This window comes from Argentina silus, assembly GCF_951799395.1.
Source record: "Argentina silus genome assembly, chromosome: 1".
In the NCBI taxonomy this organism is placed as follows: domain Eukaryota; kingdom Metazoa; phylum Chordata; class Actinopteri; order Argentiniformes; family Argentinidae; genus Argentina; species Argentina silus.
In genome coordinates this window covers 35,819,084-35,845,570 of record NC_139655.1, presented here as the reverse complement: position 1 = coordinate 35,845,570, position 26,487 = coordinate 35,819,084, and the positions used below count along the sequence as shown (strand labels likewise).

The 26,487-nt window shown below is 41.2% G+C and overlaps 1 protein-coding gene across 3 annotated transcripts; it reads left to right on the top strand.

The window, feature by feature from the left end:
• Positions 1 to 24,349, top strand: afg3l2 (AFG3-like AAA ATPase 2). Of its 3 annotated transcripts, none has more exons than XM_083670850.1 (17): positions 1 to 217; positions 2,721 to 2,820; positions 4,739 to 4,816; positions 5,180 to 5,325; positions 6,635 to 6,787; positions 7,090 to 7,164; positions 7,636 to 7,760; positions 8,491 to 8,764; positions 10,679 to 10,816; positions 12,576 to 12,729; positions 12,997 to 13,104; positions 13,833 to 13,958; positions 14,198 to 14,308; positions 17,093 to 17,208; positions 17,579 to 17,779; positions 18,082 to 18,276; positions 21,740 to 24,349. In XM_083670850.1, the coding sequence occupies exons 1-17, from the start codon at positions 122 to 124 to the stop codon at positions 21,980 to 21,982; spliced, it is 2,439 nt and encodes an 812-aa protein (XP_083526976.1). In that variant the 5' UTR covers positions 1 to 121; the 3' UTR covers positions 21,983 to 24,349. The 3 variants fall into 3 exon arrangements, with proteins under 3 accessions (XP_083526976.1, XP_083526975.1, XP_083526977.1); XM_083670849.1 differs by having other exon boundaries at positions 4,739 to 4,825; XM_083670851.1 differs by lacking the exon at positions 1 to 217 and adding an exon at positions 248 to 453 and having other exon boundaries at positions 4,739 to 4,825.
• Positions 24,350 to 26,487: the final 2,138 nt, after the last annotated feature.

The following is a 26,487-nucleotide window of genomic DNA, read 5'->3' as shown; positions in this document are numbered from 1 at the left end:
AGAATGGTGGACGGATGGTGTTATGGAACGGGATAATGCATGATAAAAGTCGTCAGCTTGTTTTTGCCACACATTTTACTTTACATATTCAATAACCAAGGTTTCAGCGTGTCGGGTCATAATGGCCCACAGATACCTTCACTTGTCAAGAGGATGCAGGAATATTTTTAAAATGCTGCTGCCTCCAAACGTAACAACAAGAAGCTGTGCCCGACTGGTAAGCGTCTAGCAGCAGCATGTTGCCAGACCATGTATGACCACAGATTATGAGAATTAACCAAGATGACGCGGGACATTGCCATTACCGATCGTACTACCCAAGTACCGTTTGGACCTGGACCATTGTTATTTGCACTTCAAAGTGTAAACTGTCACTTGCTAGCTTTCAGGGGTCTGACTAATCCCTGGACCGTGCTCCAATGAATGTCCTATGTTAATATTACGCTGTTTCAGGTGTGTAATTGTGACCTTCCAAGTTGTAATATAAATCAGAATCTCCCAATAGAATAGAAAAACAATTCATGAATGCGACACTTTGGTTTGATCATGTTGAAAAATGTTCCATAACTGCAACGTTCCAGTCCATTCTAGCAATTAGACTGACCCTCATGGCAGGCCTGCGAATGACTTTGCTGTTATGTTGTTGGATAATACAACATGTGATCTCATGGATAAGATTGATTGCGCTGCTTGGCATGTAAGAAAGATACACATATATTAGTATTACAGTACTGCTATGTCTTGGTTAACTAGTTATCTATGGATGACATTACTTTGCCTAGGTTAGCGAACAATGATCAGCAGCATGAAAGTTTAACGTACAGTTTGGCATTCTCCTGGTATGGCTTTGATAGATAGGTACTTTATTGATCCCTGAGGGGAAATTAAGGCGTTACAGCAGCTCCCATCACAAACAACAACAACATAATAAAGTGATAGAATATAATATAATTTTAAAAGTGATAGAATATAATATTATAATAGAATAATAAAATAAAATAGACATCTGAAACATTATATACATTAAGAACAGTCCAGTATGATTTAATATGCCCCAGCCTGACTGATCACCCCGATCGAGCCAGCCAGAGGAGGAGTTGTACAGTCTTATTGCGACAGCCAGAAAAGATCTCCTATAGCGCTCCTTAGTGCAACGTGGTTGTAATAATCTGTTGCTAAAGGAGCTTCTCTGCTCTGCCACAGAGTCACGTAGGGGATGGGAGGGATTGTCCATGATGGCCAGGAGTTTGGTCCTCATCCTCCTATTGGCCACCTCCTCCACAGTGTCCAGGGTGACACTGAGGACAGAACCAGCTTTCCTAATAAGCTTGTTCAGCCTCTTGGTGTCACCTTCCTTGATGCTGCCCCCCCCAGCATACCACCGTGTACAGCACTGCGCTGGCCACCACAGACTGGTAGAACATGTTCAGCAGAGTCCTGCACACAGCAAAGGACCTGAGCCTCCTCAGGAAATAGAGCTGGCTCTGGCCCCTTTTGTACAGGACATCTGTGTTACCAATGCAGTCCTGTTTATTGTCCAGGTGCACCCCCAGGTACTTGTAGCTCTGGACCACCTCCACGTCCTCTCCCTGGATGGAAACAGGAGACAGGGTGACCTTAATCCTCCTAAAGTCCACAACCATCTCCTTTGTCTTGCTAATGTTGAGTAGCAGGTGGATCTGCTCATACCACTCAACAAAATTGTCCACCAGTCCTCTGTACTCAGTCCTCCACTGAAACATCCCACAATAGCAGAATCGTCTGAGAACTTCTCAGATGGCAAGTATCTGTGTTGTGCCTGAAGTCCGAGGTGTAGAGGGTGAAAAGGAAGGGAGCCAGGACTGTCCCCTGGGGGGGCCAGTGCTGCTCACCACCTGCTCCAACACACATCCCTGCAGCCGTACAAACTGTGGCCTGTTGGTCAGGTAGTTCGTAATCCAGGAAACAAAGGTGGCATCCTCAGCAGCTTATCCACAAGTAGTAAGGGCTGTATGGTGCACTGGAGAAGTCAAAGAACATTACCCTCACAGTGCTGCCAGCCTTATCTAAATGGGAGTGAGCTCTGTGTAGCAGGTCAATGATGGCCAGGCAAGATGATTTCCACATTGATGGGACCTTTTCCAGACTGAGGCTCAGGTTAAAGAGGTACTGGAGTACATCACACAGCTGGTCCGCACAGTTTTTAAGCACCTTTGGGCTCACACGTCAGGGCCTGCAGCCTTCCTGGTGCAGAGTTTCCGCAGGTCTATCTTTACCTGAGTCGTACTGATGAAGACACTGGAGCGGGGGGTGGTGGGGGGGTCATTGGCTGTGGCAGTGGTGCCGGGGGCAGAATGAAGAGTTGTTTGGTTTGGTGAAGTGAGTTCGAACTGTCAAGCAGAGAGACAAACTAAAGCCTTTCCTTATTGTTGCAAAACAATCCAGCCCAGCACTGCAGGAGAGCAACTGTTTTTTTTTTTTTTTGGCCTAACATGAACCCTTAGTTTGTCCATCATTAAGTTAAGCAATTTTAAGCGTAATGAGACGTGTAGTTAGTTTTATTGAATTGAGAAAAAGACTACTAGGCCTGTGCAGGCCTAATAGTAGGTAATTTCTCTATTTGACTCATGCCCTGCAGTGGCATGAGTCTTCCAGGCACACTGCACATTATGTGAGAGGATGTTCTGATGTTGATGTCATCACTGAATCGCTGAAAAACATAATCTCTTTCTATTTCAAAGGTCTCAAGCCACGCTGACACTCAGATAGCCATTGAAAAGGAGGCCCTCGTTGCTAATGTTTTAGGTGCCTATCGAAGACTTTGCTCCAAACCGCCAAAAGGTATGTTTCCTCAGTGTTCACTGCATTGGGTATATATATATCTTGTATATCTTAGAATGTGATGTGGGGAAACAAGTGACAGGGAAACAAGTGATTGAGGGGGGCTTGTACTACAGGGGGACAGATGATGGAGTTGGAGGAGGGGGGGAACAGGTAGGTTTTGAGGCGGGATTAAAGGATGGTTATGGATTCAGAGTTGGTGGGGGAAGTGATTTCCAGAGCCTGGGGGCAGCCCAGGAGAATGCTCTCACCAAAATTGCAGAGGTTGTATTTGGGAATGGTGAGGCGACCAGCAGTAGAGGACCTTTGTGACTGGGTGGGTTGGTGGAATGCTTTGTAGGTCAGGAGTAGGATTTTGTAGTTTATTATACTTACTATAATTATTCACTTGCAAAAGAGATGAGAATATCACTTTGGCTTCCCTGGTTAAATAAAGGATAAATAATAATAAAGAATCCAGTGTTTGGCAGGAAGCAAGTGGAGGTCATTGAGAACAGGGGTGATGTGATTCCAAGATTTGGAGTGGATGAGGAGCCTGGCAGCTGAGTTCTGGACCATCTGTAATTTATTGATGGAGTGGGAGGTGATGCCAAAAAGAAGAGAGTTGCAGTAGACCAGGCGGGAGGATATGAAGGAGTGGATGAGTGTTTCTGCAACAGGGTAGGAAAGTTATGGCTGGATTTTGGCAATATTGCGGAGGTGGAAGAATGAGACTTAGACTGTGTTACTGATGTGGCGCTCGAATGAGAGGGTGGAGTCCAGAATAGCACAGAGGTTGCGTCCATGGGGGATGATTTAGGTGCCAATATGGAGGAGCTCTGTGTTATTGCTGTTAATTTTGAGAAAGTTGTGTTGCATCCAGGTTGTCATGGCTGAGAGGCCGAATTCAATATGGCCCAGGGGTGGGTTCAGTAGGGATTTGGTACTGATGCAGTCATGGTGTGTCATCGCCTTAACAGTGTTAGTCCAGGTTGAAGTTGCAGAGGATCTGTCCAAAGGGGGAGTATGTAGATGTAAGGGGCCGAGGACCGAGCCTTGAGGGACACGCTTTGTGACAGTGGCAGAGTCGGGGGGTCCCGCCGTTTAAGTGTATGAAGTGTTTTCTTGGAGTGAGGTAAGAGCAGAGCCCTCAGCACCCAGATACTGCAACCTGGTGAGTAGGATTTTGTGACTCACTATGTCCAGTGCAGCACATAGATAAGGATGTTGAGGGCACCAGAGTCAGCAGATGAGAGGAGGTCATTGACAACTTTGATGAGGGCAGTTTCAGTACTGTGGGGTTAGCGGAATCTGGACTGTAGACGTTCAAACAGGTTATTGGTGGTCATTTGGCTTGAGAGTTGGGAGGTGACGATGCGTTCCAGGGTTTTAGCGAGGAAAGGGAGGTTGGAGTTGGGGCGATAGTGGGAAGTGGGGTCAAGACTGTATTGGGGGGACAGCGACAGGTTTGTAGACAGAGGGAACAGTTCCATGAGCAAGGGACAGGTTGAAGAGAGTGTCACTGTAAAGGTAGAGGTGGTGTTTGTGGGCTTCAGAGTGGACAGTGAGCCCAGACTTCTTCCTGCCTGCTTCATGGAGCAGAGCTCGGGGGTGAACCAGGGGAGGATGAAGCAGACTTAGTTTTCAGAGGGGCCACTGAGTTCAGAAGAATTGGGGGCGTGGTCTATGGGTAGGACAGAACAAATGGTTTCACATAGGTGAAGCCTTGATGTTGCGTAAGGAGATAAGCTGCAGATTTCTGAACTGTCAACCTTTCAAGTCACCTTTCAAGAGATCTGTGAACCGTATGTAAAGATAAAGCAATTAATTTGTAAAATGAGAAAAGAAAGCAGATAACTGGAAAGAGGATGGAATTCATGCCCACCAGAATTTCATTTGGTGATGTTTGCTCTCTAAAGTGTGTTTGTTTCTGTCTCAGGATTTGAAAAGTACTTCCCCAATGGCAAGAATGCTCCCAAGAGCAGTGAACCCACCACAGCTAGTGGAGCACCCAAAGGTGATTCAGGTCTCTTCTTTATTTTTATTTTTAATTCAGGGTTCTCCATTAGAGTGAAACAGTATAGTAGGGCAACACCATGTCAAACATGCCCCAAACAAAATGTTATTGTTAAAACAACTAATCTTCAGCAAAAGTGAAAATAGAATAGTGTGTTCAATCATGCATTTAATCATGTTTTCTTTTTATGAAGGCCTATAACTTATTTTGTGTTTGTAACACCACCAACTTTCAAAGATTAGCTGCACCACCATGTAAAATTAATCAAGAGATTCCACTAATATGAACTACTGCATCACACCAATGCTATATGCTTGCAAGTGGGGTGGCTTGTTGGCTGAAAATGAATTTTGTCATTGCCAGATGCCAAGCCAACTAATGCCCAGAGGGCCACTGGTAGATCTGGTGGAGGTGGTGGTAGCGGAGGAGGTGGTGGAGGTGCCTCAGGTGGAGGAGGAAAACGAGGAGGCAGAAAAGAAGAGTCTACTTGGTATAGCCGGCTTCAGAAGGTGAGAACTACACGCCGTTTGCACACTGCCCACACAAACTCCAACAACGCCCAACCCCATCGTTCCATCATTGCTAAAATGTGTTGTCTCTCCCACAACACTGTAGCATTTTTGCTTGGTGAAAGAATAATGTTATATCATTGTTTCCAAATCAATAGATTACCCTATTGAAAATGCATTTTGACAACGTAAACATATAGTTCCTTTGATGCCTTTTACATAATCGTTTGGTTGTCTTCATAGAAATGAACTGTGCTATAACAAAATCACCTTAGCTGATTTGAAAATATATCCATAAAATATAGAAAAATGAAGCAGGTTATAATATAACAACGCCATGTGGGCACATGGTGGCTCTACTCTGATCTTACAGGTTAGCAACACACTGGTGAGCTTAGTAATTGCAAACGGACGAGTAGGCCAAGGAAGACTTCTACAGTGGATGACCGAAGAATGACCATATTTAGGAAAAACAGAAACATCTTGTCTGCTTGAATACAAGCAAATGCCTCCGAATTCATTGGATGGCACTACTTCATACAGTAAGAGAATGACCCAAAACATACTGCGAAAGGAGTTTTTCAGGGCCAAAAAGCAGAAAGGTCTTGACTGGCCAAGTCAATCTTCAGATTTAAATCCAATTGAACATTTGATCATTTCATTTCCTGATGATAAGATTTTAGCCGAAAAGATCTCAAAACAAAGAACTGAAAATGGCAGCAGTACAGGCCTGGCAGAGCATCACCAGAGAAGATAGCCAGCGTCTGGTGGGGTCAATGGGTCAGAGACTTCAGGCCGTTATTGCATGCAAAGGAATGTCGACCAAATACTAAACATGAGTGCTTAGTTTGGACATTATATAAACCTGCACCATTACTTTTGGTGCCTAGACATTGACAGACATACTGTATACATAATAGACATTGACAGCTCTCTTACGCCTGCACAAATGATGTGACAGAACACAGCTGACGAACCAGAAACACCCATCAAGCCAATGTTCCAATACTACTGGTTCCCTGAAATAGGGGGACAATGTATACAAAGGGTTGTAATTTCTAAATGGTGAAACCAATCTGAAAAAAGAACACTCGTTGGATATAATGTAAGGGTGAACAAGAAGTGACAGTTCTGTCAATCAGGGTTGACGACAATATAAACAAACACTGAACCACCTTACACTGCACAAGTAGAAAGGAGCCTTAAAAAATTCACAGTGATGGTGTCTTCTCTTCATGTCGTTGACCACCTGACACTGTGCACTTACAGCCGATATGTACATGTTGTGTCACCCTATTATTATCCTCAGGGTGACGTGCCATGGGATGATAAGGAGTTCCGTATGTACTTCCTGAGTGGTGCAGTGTTTTGGACAGCCGTCACCTACTACTTCTTCCTGCGCGATGGGGGCAGAGAGGTCACTTGGAAAGACTTTGTCAATAACTATCTCTCTAAGGGAGTTGTAAGTATTTCTGTCTTGTGGACAAAAGCTAATGTGGCATTATAACGTGAAATGTAGTGTGTTAGGCAACTGTGATCAATGTGACTTTGATACAAGCATTTCAATAGAGTGGTTAGATTCCATTGTGATGTCCTGGACGGGAAAGGATCGGATAAGCATTGAGATGGAAGTGGCGACTGTTTGTGATTGAATTCCTATCTCAGCGTCTTCTCAGTTTCTTAAATCTTTAATCTAGTGATTTGTCCACTTCTGTTGCATTTAACTTGCATACATTTCACTTAACTGTCTTTTACTTTTTTCAGGTGGACAGATTGGAAGTTGTAAATAAGCGCTACGTGAAAGTGGCATTTTCACCTGGAAAGACTCCAGTTGATGGAGTGAGTTTTTCATTATACCAATGTCATCCTGCTTTAATTGTTTCATTCCTCAATAATGTCAATTCCCAAGTTCATGACCACCAGGGTCATGGACTTCCACCATCGATAGGATTTCAGACAGCATTCAGTTAGGCTTTGGTATATTTCTGTTGAAAATTGTCATTGACAGCAACCAATTCTGGGTACAGCTCTTCCACCCCCTTTCAAAAACAGTGACCCTAAGCACTGTTTTTGTTATACAATCTTGCTTATTTATTGTAGGTATGAGTCCAACTCAAGTTTTTGGCAGTTTGTTTAGGGCCAATCATCAATTTGTCTGAGTTAACCCCCAAAATTCACAATAGATGTGGACCACCTTGACTGATTTTTTTATTTAACAACTATTCTAACGCATCCTTATTAGTTATTGTACCCTTGTTAACGTATTCGGAACAAGCTTACTAATGATTTGTTTCTATTTTCTTCGCCCAGCAATATGTGTGGTTTAACATCGGTAGTGTGGACACATTTGAGCGGAACCTGGAGACGGCTCAGTATGAGATGGGTATTGAAGGGGAGAACCGTCTGCCAGTCGTGTACTCCACAGAGAGTGATGGGTGAGGTTATTGTGTGAGATCCTTTCATCATTTGGAATCCGCTACATGTTTATTCCAATTTATTCAGGAATATAATTTGGCATGAGATAAAGAATGGAAAGTACCAAATTGAAATTAATTTGTTATACTGCATGTTGCAATGCACTAGATAAACATGTTTACACAGTTTTATTCCCCATCAATAGTTCCACAGTGTATGTTCTAATGCAGTGGTCACCAACCTATGAGATGTGCAGGTTTTTTTTGCTAATTAACTAGGCCGTAACTCATTTAGTGCCGAGGGTGAATAAAGTCGCCCAAATTGTCAACATTCTTGAGATCCAAGGGTGACGTTATTCACCAAAAATGCATAAATTACTATGCTTCATTTTCTAGCCAATCAAAGTGTTTTTGCTTGGTAAATACCACATTATTGGAATTCTTTGGCAGTTAGTGAGTTAATAAGCTGAGTTGAACAAATTCCTGCCATGTCCTGTACACTAGTGCTCAATCAACTACTGTTTCTAAGGCAGCAATGAGCAATCTTATCCTGTAGGTGGTGCTGCCTTCTCTAACCATGTTACTATAGCCTTTTCTCAAAAGTTAGGAACACGACTCCTCGTGCCCTCTCCTCCGTCCTTCACGTGTTTTCAATAAGACGCGTGTGGAGGACTGAGGAGAGGACGCGAGGAGTCGTGTTCCTAACAGTTGAGAAAAGGCTTATATGATGTCTCTCTTTCTCTCTCTGTAGCTCCTTCCTCCTGAGCATGCTTCCTACGGTGCTCATCATCGGCTTCCTGCTCTTCATGTTGCGGCGGGGGCCAGCGGGCGCGGGTAGACCAGGGCGTGGCATGGGAGGCCTCTTCAGCGTCAGTGAGACCACAGCCAAGGTGCTCCGGGATGAGATCGACGTCAAGTTCAAAGACGTTGCCGGCTGTGAGGAGGCGAAACTGGAGATCATGGAGTTTGTCAATTTCCTTAAGAACCCTAAGCAATATGAGGATCTGGGCGCCAAGATCCCCAAGGTGAGCAGGCAGTATAGAACCTTTCTTCAGCCCAATTAAATAGCTACTCATATATATATATATATATATATATATATATATATATATATATATATATATATATATATATATATATATATATATATATATATATATATATATATATATATATATATATAAATAAAAATATGAGTAGCTATGTTATTGAAAACCCTAACCTCTGCAAAAGGATTTGAGAAATATGTACTACAGGGCTGTTTAACTATATTCTTAAGGGGGCCAGATTTTCCACCACTGTATTCATATAAAGTACCTTTATTGAATACAATCAATGTATGTGCTTATTATAGGCCTATTTAAGTGTATACTTTTCTTTCTTTTGAATAACACTTTTCTCACTTACTGGATATGAACACAGCACACACACTGATCTTTTTCTCTTCTAATGAGAGAAATTGCACTTTTATGATTGGGCAAGAGCAGAAAAGTTCAGTTCGTATGAAGGGCAATTCTCATTCATTCATTTGTGGTGTTCATTTGTCAGGAGGGAAAACGGGTGTTTGTTTTAATAGCATGAGAGAAGCTGAATTCACGTGTACATTGATCCAAACATAGTTAGAAGAAAACATGCCAAACTTCTAATGTTTGGGAATTGCTCTCAAAAACTTTGCACAGACTGAAGCTCCTTCCCTTAGATCAGTCTAGCACTGTTGCAAAATTCAACATCGCTAATTGGCTGTAAACTGGTACCTTGGTGATACTGTTTGACAGTACTTAATGGGCGGGACAACTGGGAAAAACCACCTCTCCTATTGGAGGAAATAAATGTGGGTGCATTTTGGCACCAAGTATCTGATTTTGGCAGGGATTTTTTTGCAGATGTTTATGAATGTTCAAAATTGATCAAATGACCAGTCTGAATGTATGGGCCTGGGCCCCAAGGTCTGGCCCCCAGGGTCTGGCCACCAGTTGAACAAGCCTGATGCACTTTAAAACAAGCTACATCATCAAGCCTGCAGTGAGTAATGGATGAGTGAGGTTACTCAAATAACCCAACAGAGATGTCAGATGGTTGACATTTGAGTTGTCACTTGAAATAAACCAAAATTAGATACTCAATAATTGATTGAGGGACGTTTCTGGGTGTCTACCACTTGCTGTGGGCGCGTAACCTGCGCCTTGCTCATTGGCTACCTACTGCCTGAGCTGCAAGCAAGCATTTGTCAGTGCTTGAACTGGAAGCCAACCTAAGCAACGGAAGCCTTTGTGTGCAAAAAAGTTTCTAACATGTATTCTGATGATTTTTCCAAGTAAATGTCCTGTTTGACAGACACAGCTTCACAACACAGAGTTGGCAGGAGATAATGGGGCTTCGGAATGGCTTAGTGTAGGGTATCCATGACAGGGTTTTCTGTCACAGTATGAATGCATAGCTGCTGGTAAAGCACTTGTTTCATGTGAAATGTAAGAGTCTCCGCTGGCTGGTTTCTGTGTTCATGTTTCCCCGAACATTTCCAAACTAAATAACTATTGCATTTCAACCACACAGGTCCTTTGTTAGTTTGAAGGTCATGTAACTAAAACCTCACTGGATTAAAAACATGAACATGATTGACAGATTCATTGTTCCAGTTAAAAGTCGTTGAACAACGGGTGGGAAAGAGGAGGAGACACTTCTGAATTGTCATTGCAATTCCCATTGCAGTGAAAAGAGGGCGCAATCCTGCCTTTAACAACCTATTTTGAAATGATGAAGTAAAAGTCTAGTAGTATGTTTAAACATACTAACAAATGTTATTTAATTAACAAAACCTCTTAAATCAAACATCCCATTATTTACATGAGTGTAGCAACACAAAAAAAACTAGCATCGCTAGCAAGCCCTAGAAATCTAGACATACTCCACCATTTATGCTCTGCTACTCCATGTTACAGGGGGCCATCTTGACAGGACCACCCGGCACAGGGAAGACTCTGCTAGCTAAGGCCACCGCTGGGGAGGCAAATGTCCCCTTCATCACGGTCAATGGGTCCGAGTTCCTGGAGATGTTTGTGGGTGTGGGCCCTGCCAGGGTAAGTGACAACTCATTGAATATCAGATGCTGTGTTGCTGTCAGATATATTTGCACTCAGTTTAAAGTCTGTTTTGTTTCAAATGAGTTACAAATAATGGTTGTCTTTTGTTTTACAGTGGTTTCAGAAAGTATTCAGACCCCTTCCCTTTTTCCACATTTAGTTGTGTTATAGACTCAATTTAAAATGGATTAAATTAAAAGAATTTGCCATCAATCCACACACAATACCCCAGAATGACAAAGCGAAAACACGTTTTTTGAAATTTCAGTAAATTTATTAAAATAATTGAAATACCTCATGTACATAAGTATTCAGACCCTTTGCTATGACACTATTACAATTAGCTAAAATGCAAAAATGTCATCAACAAATCACTCAATAAGTTGAATTGGGTCCATCTTAATGCAAGGATAGTAGTTCATGTAATTTTGGAATTAATATTTTTGTTTTTATAGGGTCTCTGATTTGCATAGGAATCAATTACACACTGTGTAGATTAGGATGTCTCTACCAACTCAGCAAATTTCATAATTTTCTCTTGATCTTGACAAACTCCCCAGTCCCTGCCAGTGACAAATATACCCATAACTTGATGCAGCTACCACTTCTCTTCACACAAGGAAACTGCATTGCATGTGCTGGATTTGTACCAAACTTAATGCTTTGTAGTAAAACGAAATAAACACATTTCCAGCCGCTTTCTTTGCTGTATCACATGAATTCATTGTTGCAAACACAATTATGGATATGAGAGAGATTATTTTCCATTAAGGGATTCTTTTTGGCCACATGGTTATAGACCAATTTTGTAGAGTAACTTAGATGATGTTGTCCCATCGACTGTGCTTTTTCCTCTCCACCCTTCAACTTTGTAGATTTTTGTAAGTCTCCCTGGGCCTCAGGGTCGCATTCCTGAGCAGTTTTGTTCCTCTCCATTTGCTCAGTTTGTAATGACAACCTAATCCACACAGTGTGTAATTGATTCCTATGCGAATCAGAGACCCTTTAAAAACAAAGATATTAATTCCAAAATTACATGAACTAATATCCTTGCATTAAGATGGACTCAATTCAACGTATTGAGTGATTTGTTGATGACATTTTTGCATTTTACCTCATCCTGGGGTATTATCATCCTGGGGTATTGTGTGTGGATTGATGGCAAATTCTTTCAAATATATATATATATATATATATATATATATATATATATATATATATATATATATATATATATATATATATATTTTAGGGCATTTCTGCTTTATTGGGATAGAGACAGTAGAGATTGACAGGAAGGATGGGTGAGAGAGAGGAGGGATGACATGCAGGATATGTCGATGGCCGGAATCGAACCAGGGACCTTGCGATAATATGGTATGCGCCTTAGTGTGCTACGCCACTGAGCGCCCAAATTCTTTTAATTTAATCCATTTTAAATTGAGTCTATAATACAACAAAATGTGGAAAAAGTGAAGGGGTCTGAATACTTTCCGAAGGCACTGTATGTTGTCTTACTCAATATACCAGAAGTAAGCAGATGAACATGCTTTGTGGTCACTAAATTCTTGCTGAAGATTTGCCACTTCAGACGAGCACTTACAACAAACTGTTTTACCTATAAAGCCTGCTCATTTTATAGTGGATTTGTCATGATTTATATTGTAGCTAGATTTGTTTAAAAGTGTTATGGCACATTTTAAAAGGGGGTACATTTTCTTTATAATCTCACAGCAGTGTGCTTTGTGCACTCTAGGTCCGAGACCTGTTTGTCATGGCTCGCAAAAATGCTCCCTGCATCCTCTTCATTGATGAGATTGACGCTGTCGGACGCAAGCGAGGGCGAGGGAACTTTGGTGGCCAGAGTGAGCAGGAGAACACACTCAATCAGTTACTGGTGGAGATGGATGGTGCGAATTTTTCATTTTTTCTATTTCCATTATTGAATGGAAATAGAGGGAGGTGTGAGGTTTCTTTTATAGTAGTGACATTGCGAGTTATTCTTGAGTTTTAGGCTACTAATCTTTCTGTGGTGGGTAGCACAGAGCCTTTGTATGTCCACACAAAACATCTGCTTCAAGTTACAGTTCACAATCCTCTCCTAACCCAAATATGGATTTTTTTAGATTAAATCGTCATTTGCATATTGTATAACTCTCTCTTTTGTCTTTCACCAGGGTTCAACACAGCGACCAATGTCGTGGTGCTAGCAGGAACCAACCGCCCTGACATCCTGGACCCTGCACTGATGAGGCCTGGACGCTTTGACAGACAGATTTACATTGGTAACAAACCCACAGCAGTTATTTATAGTATATGTGCACTGTTCTCACAGCATAATGCTCTTCTTTTTTACTGTGGCTTTTCTATATTCCATAGCTATCTGTTTTTTGGTAATCATACAACAAGGCCATAAAAACCTGATTCACTGATTAACGCTTTTTTAACAAAACAAAAAAAAAGAAGAAGAAATTCATTAAAACATTTAAATATTAAAAATGATTAATATGGTTAATGCATCATTTTCTGATCAGGATATGGCACATGTGGCCCCCAAATGATTTTTCTTTTCTAATTATTATTTTCACCAGGTATAGACACACTGGCTGGCTGAGGTCGGACTGAGGTCTTAAAGAGGCAGTGTTGTATTTTAGGAAAGACAGAAGTGCAAGTTATTTCATCATTAGGCTACAATTTAATATGCTTTATAGGTTTCACGTCATACATGGTCGATGTTTAAATAGCAGCATTTTCATTAAAGCCACAGTCTGTCATTTTCCCAGTAATTACTCAAATAATATACTGTATAGGCCTACCCCTGCTCTGTTTTGATAAATATGACTTAGAAATAGCATAATGACGTAATTGTCACCTTTCAATAACCAAAACACCAATGGCTAAGATCTCATCTAGGGCCCCAAAATTCATTAATGCTAATGTATTTAACAATCAGACTGAAATAGAATAATTCTATGATATTTCTCATACTTTCCATGTTTACCATTTTTCTCAGGTCCTCCTGACATCAAGGGCAGAGCGTCTATATTCAAAGTGCACCTGAGGCCTTTGAAACTGGACACGGAGATGGACAAGGATGCTCTCGCCAGGAAAATGGCTTCCCTAACTCCTGGCTTCTCAGGTTGGTGCAGAGGCATACTGGGGAATTGATGGTGGATAGAAGATTGGTGTCAAGCCTCACCTAATCATGTTTATAGGCTATGTTGAATATTACCATATTCTTAATCGTAAATTAGGTAGCATTTTTATCGTTATTTTTTCATGTTTTTCTCATGTTATTTTTCTAACTTAAATGTACTCTAGAAATGCATCTGAATGACCAGAGAGTATGTGCATTTTGCGTGTATTTTGAATTTTTAGGTGCTGATATTGCCAATGTGTGCAATGAAGCTGCGCTGATTGCTGCTCGCCACCTTTCTGATTCCATCAACCAGAAGCACTTTGAGCAGGCTATTGAACGTGTGATTGGAGGTGAGCACCACAGGAGTATAAATTGAAACTTTCTGACTTAACTACATGATTTTAAGACAAGCACGCCTTACAATTAATTAATTTACAATTAAAATGGTAAAAAAGAAACAAGTAACTTCTCAAGCCAGCAGGATTGACTGGGTGAGTTTCTCATATCTTTGATTGACAGTTGGTTTTGTAAGTCGTTCCGTACAGTGTTATTTAGCTGGCTGTAACCTTTACAAATTCGTTAGCAGCCTACCTTGTCTCTCATGTGGATTTAATCAACATTTCAGTTTGCTTTATACAATTGCTAGCAACTCTACGAAGTAAGTTAGTGCATGTTGTTTGAGATAGCAATGTTGTATTTTGCAAGCTCAACAAGCTAACAAGATAACTTCAGCAACATCATTTTAGTACCATTGTATTCTGAACAGCTGCATTTTCCCACAACAATCTAAATGGCCAGTTTCATCTATTCTTGGCTTGGTCTGTACTGTCCGGGGATTATCCGCAAGTAGTAAGGGCTGTATGGTGCACTGGAGAAGTCAAAGAACATGACCCTCACAGTGCTGCCAGCCTTATCTAAGTGGGAGTGAGCTCTGTGTAACAGGTCGATGATGGCATCATCCATACCAATGTCTGCCTGTTAGGCAAACTGCAGGGGGTCCAAGGATGTCTTCACCAGGGGCCTCGTGTGCTAGCACCAGTCTTTCCATGGTCTTCATGATGTGGGATGTCAAGGCTACCGGTCTATAGTCATTCAGAACACTGGGGTTCCTTTTTCCTTCGCAGACTTTAAGCACCTTTGGGCTCACACGTCAGGGCCTGCAGCCTTCCTGGTGCGGAGTTTCCACAGCTCTCTCTTCACTTGAGCTGTACTGATGAAGACACTGGAGCGGGAGGGGTCGTTGGCTGTGGCAGTGGTGATGGGGGGGGCGCTGAAGAGTTGTGAAGTGAGGAAATGGTGGGGCTGGAGGGGGAGGGGAATGGAGGGGAGGTGTGAATGCAGTCAGAGGGGCTGGAGAGGGAAGGGAGTGGGTACTGGATGGGACAAAGGGGTATGTGAGAGGTGTGAATGGGTCCAGACAGGGCAGGGGGAGGGGAGGGGTGCTGGTCCGGTAGTTGAGCAGGGCTGGAGGAGCTGGGGGGAGGAGAAGGAGAAGGAGGACAGAGTGGAGAGTCGTTGGTGGAGCTGGGGGGAGGGAGACAATGAGCCCCCAGAGTCAAACCTGTTGAAGAACTGGTTCAACTCGTTGGCCCTGTCTAGATCTCCAGCCACTTGTGTGTCGTTAGCCTGCTTGTAGCCGGTGATCTTCCTCATGCTGCTCCACACCTCTCTTGTATTGTTGTCAGGCTGTCCTCCATCTTCCGCCTGTAGGTGTCCCTGCTCTTCTTGAGCTTCTCCTTGAGCTTCCTCTGCACCCACCTCAGTTCTTCCTTGTCACCAGACCTGAAGGCTCTCTTCTTGTCCTTGAGGAGGGCCTTTAGGTCACTTGTAATCTAAGGCTTGTTGTTGGGAAGGCACCACACCCTCATAGTAGGTACGGTGTTCTCCACACTGAAGTTAATGTAGTCCGAGATGCAATGTGAAAGACCATCAATGTCCTCCCCATGTGACTCACAGAGAACTTCCCAGTCCGTTGTCTCAAAACAGTCCTGCAGTTCATCATCCTCCTGTGTCCATCTCCTCACAGTCCTAGTGGTCACAGAGTGCTGCTGGACTAGAGGCTTATACATGGGCTTGAGGTGGACTAGGTTGTGGTCCGATCTGCCCAGAGTGCTGTAGAGATGTAGGCGTCCTTCACAACAGCATATAACAGGTCCAGTGTTTTGTTCTCCCTTGTGTGGAACTGGGAGAACGTTGCCAGTGTTTTTGTCAGGGTGACATGGTTAAAATCCCCAGAGATTGCAATGAATGCGTTGGGGTGCGGGGTCTGTAGTCTCGCGTCGGCAGAGGGGGGGATATATGTGACCACAGCAATAACATGTGAGAACTCACATGGCAAATAATATGGGTGAAGTCCTACGGCCAAAAGTTTGATGTCCGGGCTACAGACGCTTTCCTTCACGTGAATATGGCCAAGATTGCACCATCTGTTGCTGACGCATACAGCAACTTATCCCCCTCACTGCACTGATGGTGAATCCTGTCCGCCCGCACTGTCTGAAAGCCCTCGATGGTGGTGTTTGCCTTAGGAATAACCTCCTGTAGCCATGTCTCCGTAAAACACATAAGACTGCATTCACGGTATTCCCTCTGACCTCCCGCCAGTGGCGTAAGCTCCTCCATCTTATTGCCCAGAGATCTCACGTTGCCCATGATGATAGAAGGAAGATACGGTTTATATCTTCTTTTCTTCATCCGTCGCTTCATCCCCACTCTGCTTCCCCGATGCCGTCCCCGTATTTCCTCAGGTACATTGGGCTGCACGCTGGCAGCCATTGCCGACTGAGCCAATGGGATCAGCTGTTCTCGAAAGTAAACAATAGCGGTCTCACAGCATGCAAATCCACCAGGAATAAAAACAGTCCCCATGAGAAGTAAAACGGTGAAAAAGTAAATAAAAAATCTAGTGTCCATGTTTTTTTGGGTTAAATTTCGATGCCGGTTTTAACAAACAGTATAAAAACTACTATAAATAACTAAAAAAGATGGGGCTGCTGAAACAGGCAACCAGCTATACCGGCACCTTCGAAACCAATAGATTTTTTTTTCTAACTTTGTTTTATCAACAATGCAGTTATTTTTGTGTGAAATAGCACACATATGTGAATGTCCGAACATTGTGCTTGAATGCCTAGGTCTTGAGAAAAAAACTCAGGTATTGCAGCCTGAGGAGAAGAAGACTGTGGCATACCACGAGGCAGGGCATGCCGTGGCAGGATGGTACCTGGAGCATGCAGACCCTCTAATCAAGGTAGGCCCTTCTCCTAGGGCTCGAACACCAAATAAGCAGCTTTAGTCTTGATTGCTACTTGATTGCTACTTGATTGCTACTGTTTTAATTGTTTTAATTGTCCAGCTCAATTAAAATTGTCGACCCAGAATAAACCATCCTTTTTTTCAAATGGTAACTTAAAGACCACTTGTGGCAGCTGTCAATTTACAGTGCCACTACCCAGATGAAAATAATATTTGTTTTCTTTCTATTACATCAGGTGAGCTTTAATTAGCTTGCCTAGTGTGCAGGGTGGTCAGGGTACGAGCAAGGTGTAGTCCAGTCTGAACCTCCTCATAACCTCTAAATATGCATCATTGAACGTTGTGAAATTTGCTGTCCTCCCCAGGTTTCCATCATTCCCAGGGGCAAAGGTCTGGGCTATGCTCAGTACCTTCCCAAGGAGCAGTACCTGTACACCAAGGAGCAGCTGCTGGACAGGATGTGTATGACGCTTGGCGGTCGTGTGTCTGAGGAGATCTTCTTCAGCCGCATCACCACGGGGGCACAGGACGACCTGAGGAAGGTCACCCAGAGCGCCTATGCCCAGGTCTGACTTCTCAAGGGGGCACACTAGTGTAGGCCAATGCAACTTTAATTTAACTGCAAAATATTTTCTGATGAGGCAATCCTTGAGGAACCATCAACATTATGTAATGATGTATGTTACAATTAATTGTGTAATTTAATTGTAATGACTTGTTTATGTATGTACCATATTTTAACCGTAACAACTGTAAGATATGTATAACATGTTTATGACAGACATCACAGGGACAGGTTGCCATCCATTTTCATTACATGTCAAGCTTAAGTCATGGAACATGCTGTACCTTTCCTGTGTTTCCACAGATAGTGCAGTTTGGCATGAATGACAAGGTGGGCCAGGTCTCCTTCGACTTACCACGGCAGGGCGAGATGGTCCTTGAGAAACCCTATAGTGAGGCCACGGCATGCCTGATCGACACAGAAGTGCGTTTACTCATCACAGAGGCCTACCAGCGCACCATGAGCCTGCTGTCTGAGAAGAAGGCCGAAGTGGAGAAGGTATGGGAGAACATGTGCTGGCGATATGGTGGTTAGGAGGTTTGAGGGTAGGGAGGACGTTACAATTACATGTTTCGGAAAGTTTCCACACTTTTTCTTGCTGTCCTTGACAAATTTACTCTGGCAGTTTTTTGTGGTATTTTGAGGGGAAGATGTAGAGTAGCAGAAGGTAACACTTCAGTTTAAGTATTGTAGTTTTGCACATTGCTGCCCTCTGTGGCAAAGATAGCAAATGTGTGCATATCCATGTAAACAAAAAAAAACCATACAAATGCTACGTAAAGGCCAGTGTTCGACCATGACAATAGATTTTAGAAAGAGCTTTGTTTGGCCCAAAACCGCACTCTCCACTGAGAGTTTTTCGTCATGTTATCTCATTCCTTGATTGCTACAGATTTATTATGGCCATTTAGCACCATTTTAAAGCTCAAATGTGTTTAAATTGTTCAATAGTCACTGGTGCTTGCCAAATTGTGAGCTTTCACTTAAGCACACAGTAAGTGCATTCAAAATATGTACCTAACACTGTGTTGAAGTGTAAACTCATTATTAGTCAAGTGTCAAGCGGCTATCGAGCAATTTAAACTAATGAGTTATAACTGTTTGTTAATGCTTTATAAAGGATTTATAAATAAATTACCAGTAGTTTATAAACAAGTTAGAAATCATGTATAACCCTTTATAAAGGGCACCTTAAAGGTAGAATCCATAATCTCAGCAACTTGAAATGCCCCCCATCACTTGCGATGTGGAGGGTAAACATTGCATCTTAAACCAAAACATGATTTACATTAGCTATAAAAGGTACTACAGATGTTAACCAAATTATGGTCACTGGCACATATCAATTTGTCATCAGTCATACTAGCCATGTCACACAAATATGTTTAATTCGGAATTGAGGAATTGGAACAAACCAATATTAGTTAACTACATAAATAATAGCAGCAAGCATCTTTCACTACATGATACATAACCCTTTAACGCCCGATGTTCCGTATAGGCAACAACCTGGTAAAATGTCTGTACGTCTAACAACAGATCCTAAGAAACACTTTTGTTGTACAACCAATTGATTGTTACACCAGTGCTAAGTTTTCTCTGAAAAATGGCACACATTTTGCACAATCTGCACACATTTGTGCTCCTCTGAAAGAGTCTCTTGCTCGAAAGGGTGAGTTTCTTACATTCAATGGATGCAAAATGCTCATAAGATGTCCAGAGATGCCAGAGTATATGTTCTAAGAAAAATATGAATGTTTGGGGAAGGTATAGTCACTTGAAATGTAGATGTTGTGTATACGCAACATTGGGCGTTAAGGACTGTAACCACACTTTCATGCTTTGCATGGCTCAGAAGCTGAATGAAAACTTCAGAGTCTGGATCTCTTTATCTACATACACTATCTCTTTATCTACATACACTATCTACATACACTACATACAGTGCCTTCAGAAAGTATTCAGACCCCTTCACCCCTTCACAGACCCTTTGCTCTGACACTCTTAAAATGCAAAAATGTCAACAAATCATTCAATACGTTGAATTGAGTCCATCTTAATGCAAGGGTATTAGTTCATGTCATTTTGGAATTAATATCTTTGTTTTTATAGGGTCTCTGATTTGCATAGGTATCAATTACACACTGTGGATCAGGTTGTCATTACAAACTGAGCAAATGGAGAGGAACAAAACTGCTCAGGAATGCGACCCTGAGGCCTGGGGAGACTTACACAAATCTACAAAGTTGAAGGGTGGAGAGGAAAAAGCACAGTCGATGGGACAACATAATCTCAGTCACTCTACAAAATTAGTCTATAACCAAGTGGCCAAAAATAATAAATTTCCTTCATGGGAAATAATCTCTCATATCCATAATTGTGTTTGCAACAATGAATTCAAATGATACAGCAAAGAAAGTGGCTGGAAATGTGTTTATTCGGTTTTACAACAAAGCATTAAGTTTGGTGCAAATCCAGCACATGCAATGCAGTTTCCACATCATCTCTTGTGTGAAGAACAGTGGTAGCTGCATCGTTATGGGTATGTTTGTCACTGGCAGGGACTGGGGAGTTTGTCAGGATCAAGAGAAAATTATGAAATTTGCTGAGTTGGTAGAGACATCCTAACCTACATAGTGTCTAATTGATTCCTATGCAAATCAGAGACCCTATAAAAACAAAAATATTAATTCCAAAATTACACGAACTACTATCCTTGCATTAAGATGGACCCAATTCAACTTATTGACATTTGCAAAAAATTGACATTTTTGACATTTAGCTAATTTTAAGAGTGTCATAGTAAAGGGTCTGAATACTTATGAGGTATTTCTGTTTTTCAATTTCAATTTTAATACATTTACTGAAATTTCAAAAAAGGTCTTTTAAATTGAGTCTATAACACAACAAAATGTGGAAAAAGGGAAGGGGTCTGAATACTTTCCAAAGGCACTGTATGTGAGTGTTAACTGCCTATATTTCGCTAGCGAAAGAATCAGAATCAGAATTATTTTATTTGGCCAAGTATATTTGCACATACAGGAAATTGACTTGGTGAGGTTGGTGCATGGGCATAAAAAACAAATAGCAAATATTGACAAGAAATTTCCAAAATAGCAAAGTATTAACAAAATAGAAAGTAGCACTGTGGTAAAAATAGTATAATATTAGATATTTGTCAGACATTTGGCTCTTAAAATCTCAATAGCACTTCAATGGTGAGTTCAATTCACCTGATATTGAGCTCATTATGATGGAAAAATCTTCTTTTTAAAAGAAAAGCTTCAATAGCACTTCACCTACACAAAACATTTTTTTAGAAATAAATGATCAAATGCCAATTGGATTATTGTTATTATTCCAAGGTATGTCTTAATGTTTACTTAGTTGCCCAGCTCTTTGAATAAGTTGCTTATCAAACAAGGCAAGTATCAAGTATTTTAGGGACAACTAATGAAGGTAGGATAGCTACTGACCATTAACTGAAGCAATGGTTTAAGTGGGATCCTCAATCAGTATCATATTTTGATGGAAGAAGGCTGTGTGTTATATGCCAGCTGCTACTACTTTAAGCTACTGGATGTTGTACATTTGTAGTAAGTTGGCTTTGGCTCTGTTCACTGAGAGGAGAGCATGTTTATTTCCACTGGAGGGGAGGGGAGAGTGATGCACCAACACACATGCTATATTGCCAATATAGGGAGAGAAAAAAAAGATATGCTTTGAATTGAAAGTCTGTGTAGAATTTTCACTAAAACACACCTTGGCCAAAACAAGGAAAGCCCTCGTGTTTTGGTTTAAGATGCAATGTTTACCTTCCAGAACTTAAGTGGTGGGCGGCCTTTCGATTTGCAGTAATTACGGATTCTACCTTTTAATCTAACGTAATAGCTACCTGCTCTACACTGTCACTCAACAAAAATGTGAAACTGAAAATCTATGTGAAACTCCTCTACCGTAGGTGGCACTGCGTCTGCTAGAGAAGGAGGTTTTGGACAAAAACGACATGGTGGAGCTGCTGGGGGCTAGGCCATTTGCAGAGAAGTGCACTTATGAGGACTTTGTGGAGGGCACAGGGAGCATGGAGGAGGACACCTCCCTCCCAGAGGGTCTCAAGGACTGGAACAAGGACCACAACAAGGACAAGGAGGAGAGCACTGAAGAGCAGGTGGCCAGACAGATCACTGGAGGGATGCCTTTCTAGACCTCCGGAACAGGGTTTTGAAGTAGGGCAATACCAAGGTTAAAACAAATGGGTCTTCAAATGGATTTTGTTGAAGGACCTCATCAGGCTCCATCCCTTAATGTAAAAAGACTGAGCTATGCCCAGGGATACCTCTGATTAGTCCTTTGGTTGGTTGGGTCCTTTGCCAGGATCTGTTATTGACTAAAATGTTCTGTTCTCTGGGACTGGGCAGTGATGTTGATGTAATTTATCCCTCAAGCCCCTGTTATAACACTCCTCAAGGACCAGGGGGGCTTGGGATTATGAGGGGAGGGTTATGTGGCAAGATGTTTTTTCAACTTCGATATTGAACTATTCAAACAGTGGAAGTGTTCCCTACTAATGATAAAGAAGTATAGAAATCATCTTTCATTGGCTTTTGTTCTGTAAGTTAGGCTAATACAAGTGTAGCTGAACATATACAAGTAAATGTGAGCGTTAAGTAGACAACCAAAACTTATGCAAAAAGTTGTCTGGTGACTTTTGAGTAGTCCAGCAAGATAATGTAGACAAAAAGATGGATGAGGTTAAAAAACAAATGATGCTTGCAACTTACCTGTTTGTCTCTGCTTCTGTGAAGTGGAGTCCAAAGTAAAACCGAATGAAATGTGTGAAGGCAAAATGTCTTCTCTCTTGTCTCTAATTTGTGTTGTTCTGAAAAACTGATAAGGGTGATGGATGAATGCTGAAAATATTAAACTGAAAAAGAACACATTCACATGAAAGAAATAAACATGCACTGCTTGAATACAGTAAACGGACGTAAAAACCTAAACACTGGGTTACTATTACTAGTATTACTAGTAACTGGGTTACTACAGTATTAAATGCATCATACTTACCTGTCTTAGTGCCACTGATGTGACCGCAGATTCTGTTGACGGAAGTTTTCATCATTTACTGTATGTAGCTCATTAATATTCCTTCAGTAGGTTGCACTTGACGAGTCCTTGAGGACCACCATGCTTAGCTTTTATTCACTTCATTTGAACCATTTTATCTGTGGTTAATCAATTATTAATGCATTTCTTTATTGCTACAGATGTATAGAGTGAGTGGCTTGTTGTCTCAATAGAAAACTTGCAATGATGCAAGCATGGAGGTATGTAATATATAATGTGTAAATGTGTATTTGGGAATTGTGAATCATTGTGAATATGTTTTGATGCTGTGTTCAAATATGAAAATTATATTTAACTTGAAAGCAGTTTTTGTGTCATGATACTGCAAATGTGCAATCAAAATGAAAAATGAACATAATTACAATATAGTATATTTGAGGATGGGTGACTTACAGTAGTCTAATCTTGACTTGGGTGAACACTTTGAATATGAACACATATTTCCATTTTACATGGCTAAGAAGTGTAAAAGTGAAGAAAATTACTGAATACCATAACCAAATGAAACAAATCTATGCATGCAGAGAGTGAATGTGTGAGTCAAGTGCATCTAATTTTAAGTCCTGTGCAATGTCCATGGTGACATCATCTTTGGCACTGTTGCATGTGAAATACTAAGCATTTATTTTAATTCTGTTTCTTGGTCACTGAAGCTCACATCAAATGCACCCCAGCCAGAACCCATTTTTCGCAGTAACATAGGTGTACCTCTGAAGCCATGATAGACATTATACAGTAGGTGAGGTAACCAGACCTCCAGCTGACACTGTGGTTGCATCCCAAAAGTCTTCCCTCTATTCCTCACACTCTCCTCACTTTCATATCAAAACACATTGAAGGAGAAAATCTACAGTTAGCCTAAAATGTACATTTTAGCAGGTTTTAGGTCCAGAGTCCCTCAGTCCTGCTCCTGTTTTGTTGTTTTATTCTGGCACTAGATATGAGTGATTACCTGGAGAGTGCACACTGCTCACACCTTGGTTCCTATCCTCATTTGTGACTCGTATTATATTAAGATTTTGTATTTAGATTTGCCTCCTAGCAGATGCTGCAGTCAGACCCTGTTGCATAGAGGTCACTGTAATAGCATCTGACTACAGTGACCACGAGGAGGCAAATATATAAATCCAGAGGACATAAGGTAGCCTACGTTTAGCAGTTTACTGTACCCCTGTCTAAAAACAATAATCTCAGAGACTAACTAACACCGATGTTGATTTGTCATCAAAGAGCTGTGATGTGAGTCCCCGTTTAGCTTTCCAGGAGCTTTGAAACTAGGTTCTATTCTGTCTACCAATCTGTGCCTTCAGTAATATTTACCCCCTGGACTTTTCCCACATTTTGTTGTGTTACAACCTGCCTCTAAAATAGATTTAATTCATGTTTTTTTGTCACTGATCTACACAAAATATCCTATAATGTCAAAGTCTACATTTTAGAACTGTTTACTAATTAATTAAAAATGAAAAGCTGAAATGTCTTGAGTCAAATAAGTATTCACCCCATTTGCTATGACACTCTTAAAATTTGCTCAATTGCGAAAATGTTGTCAACAGGTCACTCAATAAGTTGAATTGAGTCCATCTTAATGCAAAGATAATAGTTCATGTGATTTTGGAATTAATATCATTGTTTTTTATAAGGTCTCTGATTTGCAGAGGAATCAATTACACACTGTATGGATCAGGTTGTCATTACAAACTGAGCAAATGAAGAGGAACAAAACTGCTCAGGAATGCGACCCTGAGGCCTGCGGAGACTTTTTTTTTTTTAGTTAAATGGCTGAGAGGAAGAAGCAGTCAATGGGACATCATCATCTCAGTCACTCTACAAAATGGGTCTATAGCCAAGTGGCCAAAAATAATCCCTTAATGGAAAAAAATCTCTCACATCCATAAATGCGTTTGCATCTTGTTATGGGTATGTTTGTCACCGGCAGGGACTGGGGAGTTTGTCAGGATGAAGAGAAAATGATGAATGTTGGTAGCGACAGCCTAGTCCATACAGTGTATAATTGATTCCTATGCAAACCAGAGACCCTATAAATATAAAATATATTAATTCCGAAATCACTTAAACTATTATCCTTGAGATGGACTCAATTCCATCTGACAATACTTATTGACTCGAGACTTGAGTAAAAAAAAACATCAAATAAATCTATCTAAAGTCAGACTGTAACACAGCAAAATGTGGAAAAAGTCCAGGGGGGTGAATACCTACTGAAGGCACTGTATACTGTACACAACATCCAAATATAAGTATAATACGAGCCACAGATGGGGCTACTTGGTTCCAAGTAAGAATCCTTCTGTTGTTGAAAGCCAAGGACATAAATCAACCGGACTGTAACCCTGGAGTTAAGGATATTCGATCCTGCCAAAGACTGATGGACTCAATTATGAAAAAGTTCAAAAACCACTAGAGGGGGATAGAGCTGTATGCTGTAAAACTTCTCTAACAACTTCTGTCTGCCATTCCTCATCCTGTCATGATGGTACCTATAGTTAGATGGTGCTGTATGTATGTATGGTACTTATCTAACAAGCATTTTACAATTCTGAATCCCTTTCCCTTTTTCAGTTGGTTATGGACAACAATTGCATAAGTCTATTGCAGTAAAGGCTGTTGGAGGTAGAAACCAGAGGATGGGCTCATTGTCATGCATGGAATGGAATGAAGGATGGTATCAAACACGTGTTTGATACACTACCATTCCTCATTCCATGTGTTACAATTTCCATGCATCTCCAATTTCTACATCCACCAGCTTCCACTGATCTATTGGTTGCATGGTGTGGTTGACAGGGCAGGGTGCTCACTGCTCAGCAATAGTGCTGAAGCCTCTGCCCCCTGGTACCACTGCCTGAACCGGGAAACTAAGAATTGATCGATTGTTTCTTTTCAATTTAAAGAGGTTACTGTTCGAATGAACTCTGGTGTGATTACTTAAAGGGACAGTTCACCACATTTTAACCTCATTCATTATCTCAAGCACCATACCATTTTCTACATAGTACAGTACATATGTATGTGAAAACAGCTATGTTTTAAGTTCTGTAGTCAAGAAGATCAGAGGAAAAGGTCCTAAGAAATCTACCCCCATGATGTCATTGCGGGTATTAAAACAAATTTGGGATTTTCAAAAACTACAGCCGCAAATGTCCTCCCCTGGACAAATGCCCTCCCCATTACTACTGATGACATCAAGGGCGTCGATTTCTTGAGACCAATTCTTCTTCTGCTATTTACTACAGAACATGTTTTCATACATGTAAACACTGGTATGGTGCTGGAGATAATTAATATAATGTTAAAAAGTGGTTAAGTGGCCCTTTGAATAGCAATCTATCATACAAGCACAGATGAATTTACTTATGGAGACACAGGATTTAAAACATTTTTTTTACTCAATTTACTTTATTTTTTGTCATGGCTGATAGAGAGTGGTTCAATTATTAACAATAACAAAAATATATTGTCGCCAGTGGTACATTGATTTTTATTTTATTATTATTATTTTATTTTTTTAAATGTATTATTATTATTTATTTATTTTAATCCAAATGGAGGGTGGAATAG

Bases quoted from the DNA above. Each gene is read 5' to 3' on its own strand.
- afg3l2 (XM_083670849.1), top strand. From the start codon at position 122: ATGGCCCACAGATACCTTCACTTGTCAAGAGGATGCAGGAATATTTTT. The intron at 8,765-10,678 runs GTGAGCAGGCAG...TCCATGTTACAG, and splicing joins TGGGCGCCAAGATCCCCAAG to GGGGCCATCTTGACAGGACC. The intron at 14,309-17,092 runs GTGAGCACCACA...TTGAATGCCTAG, and splicing joins TATTGAACGTGTGATTGGAG to GTCTTGAGAAAAAAACTCAG.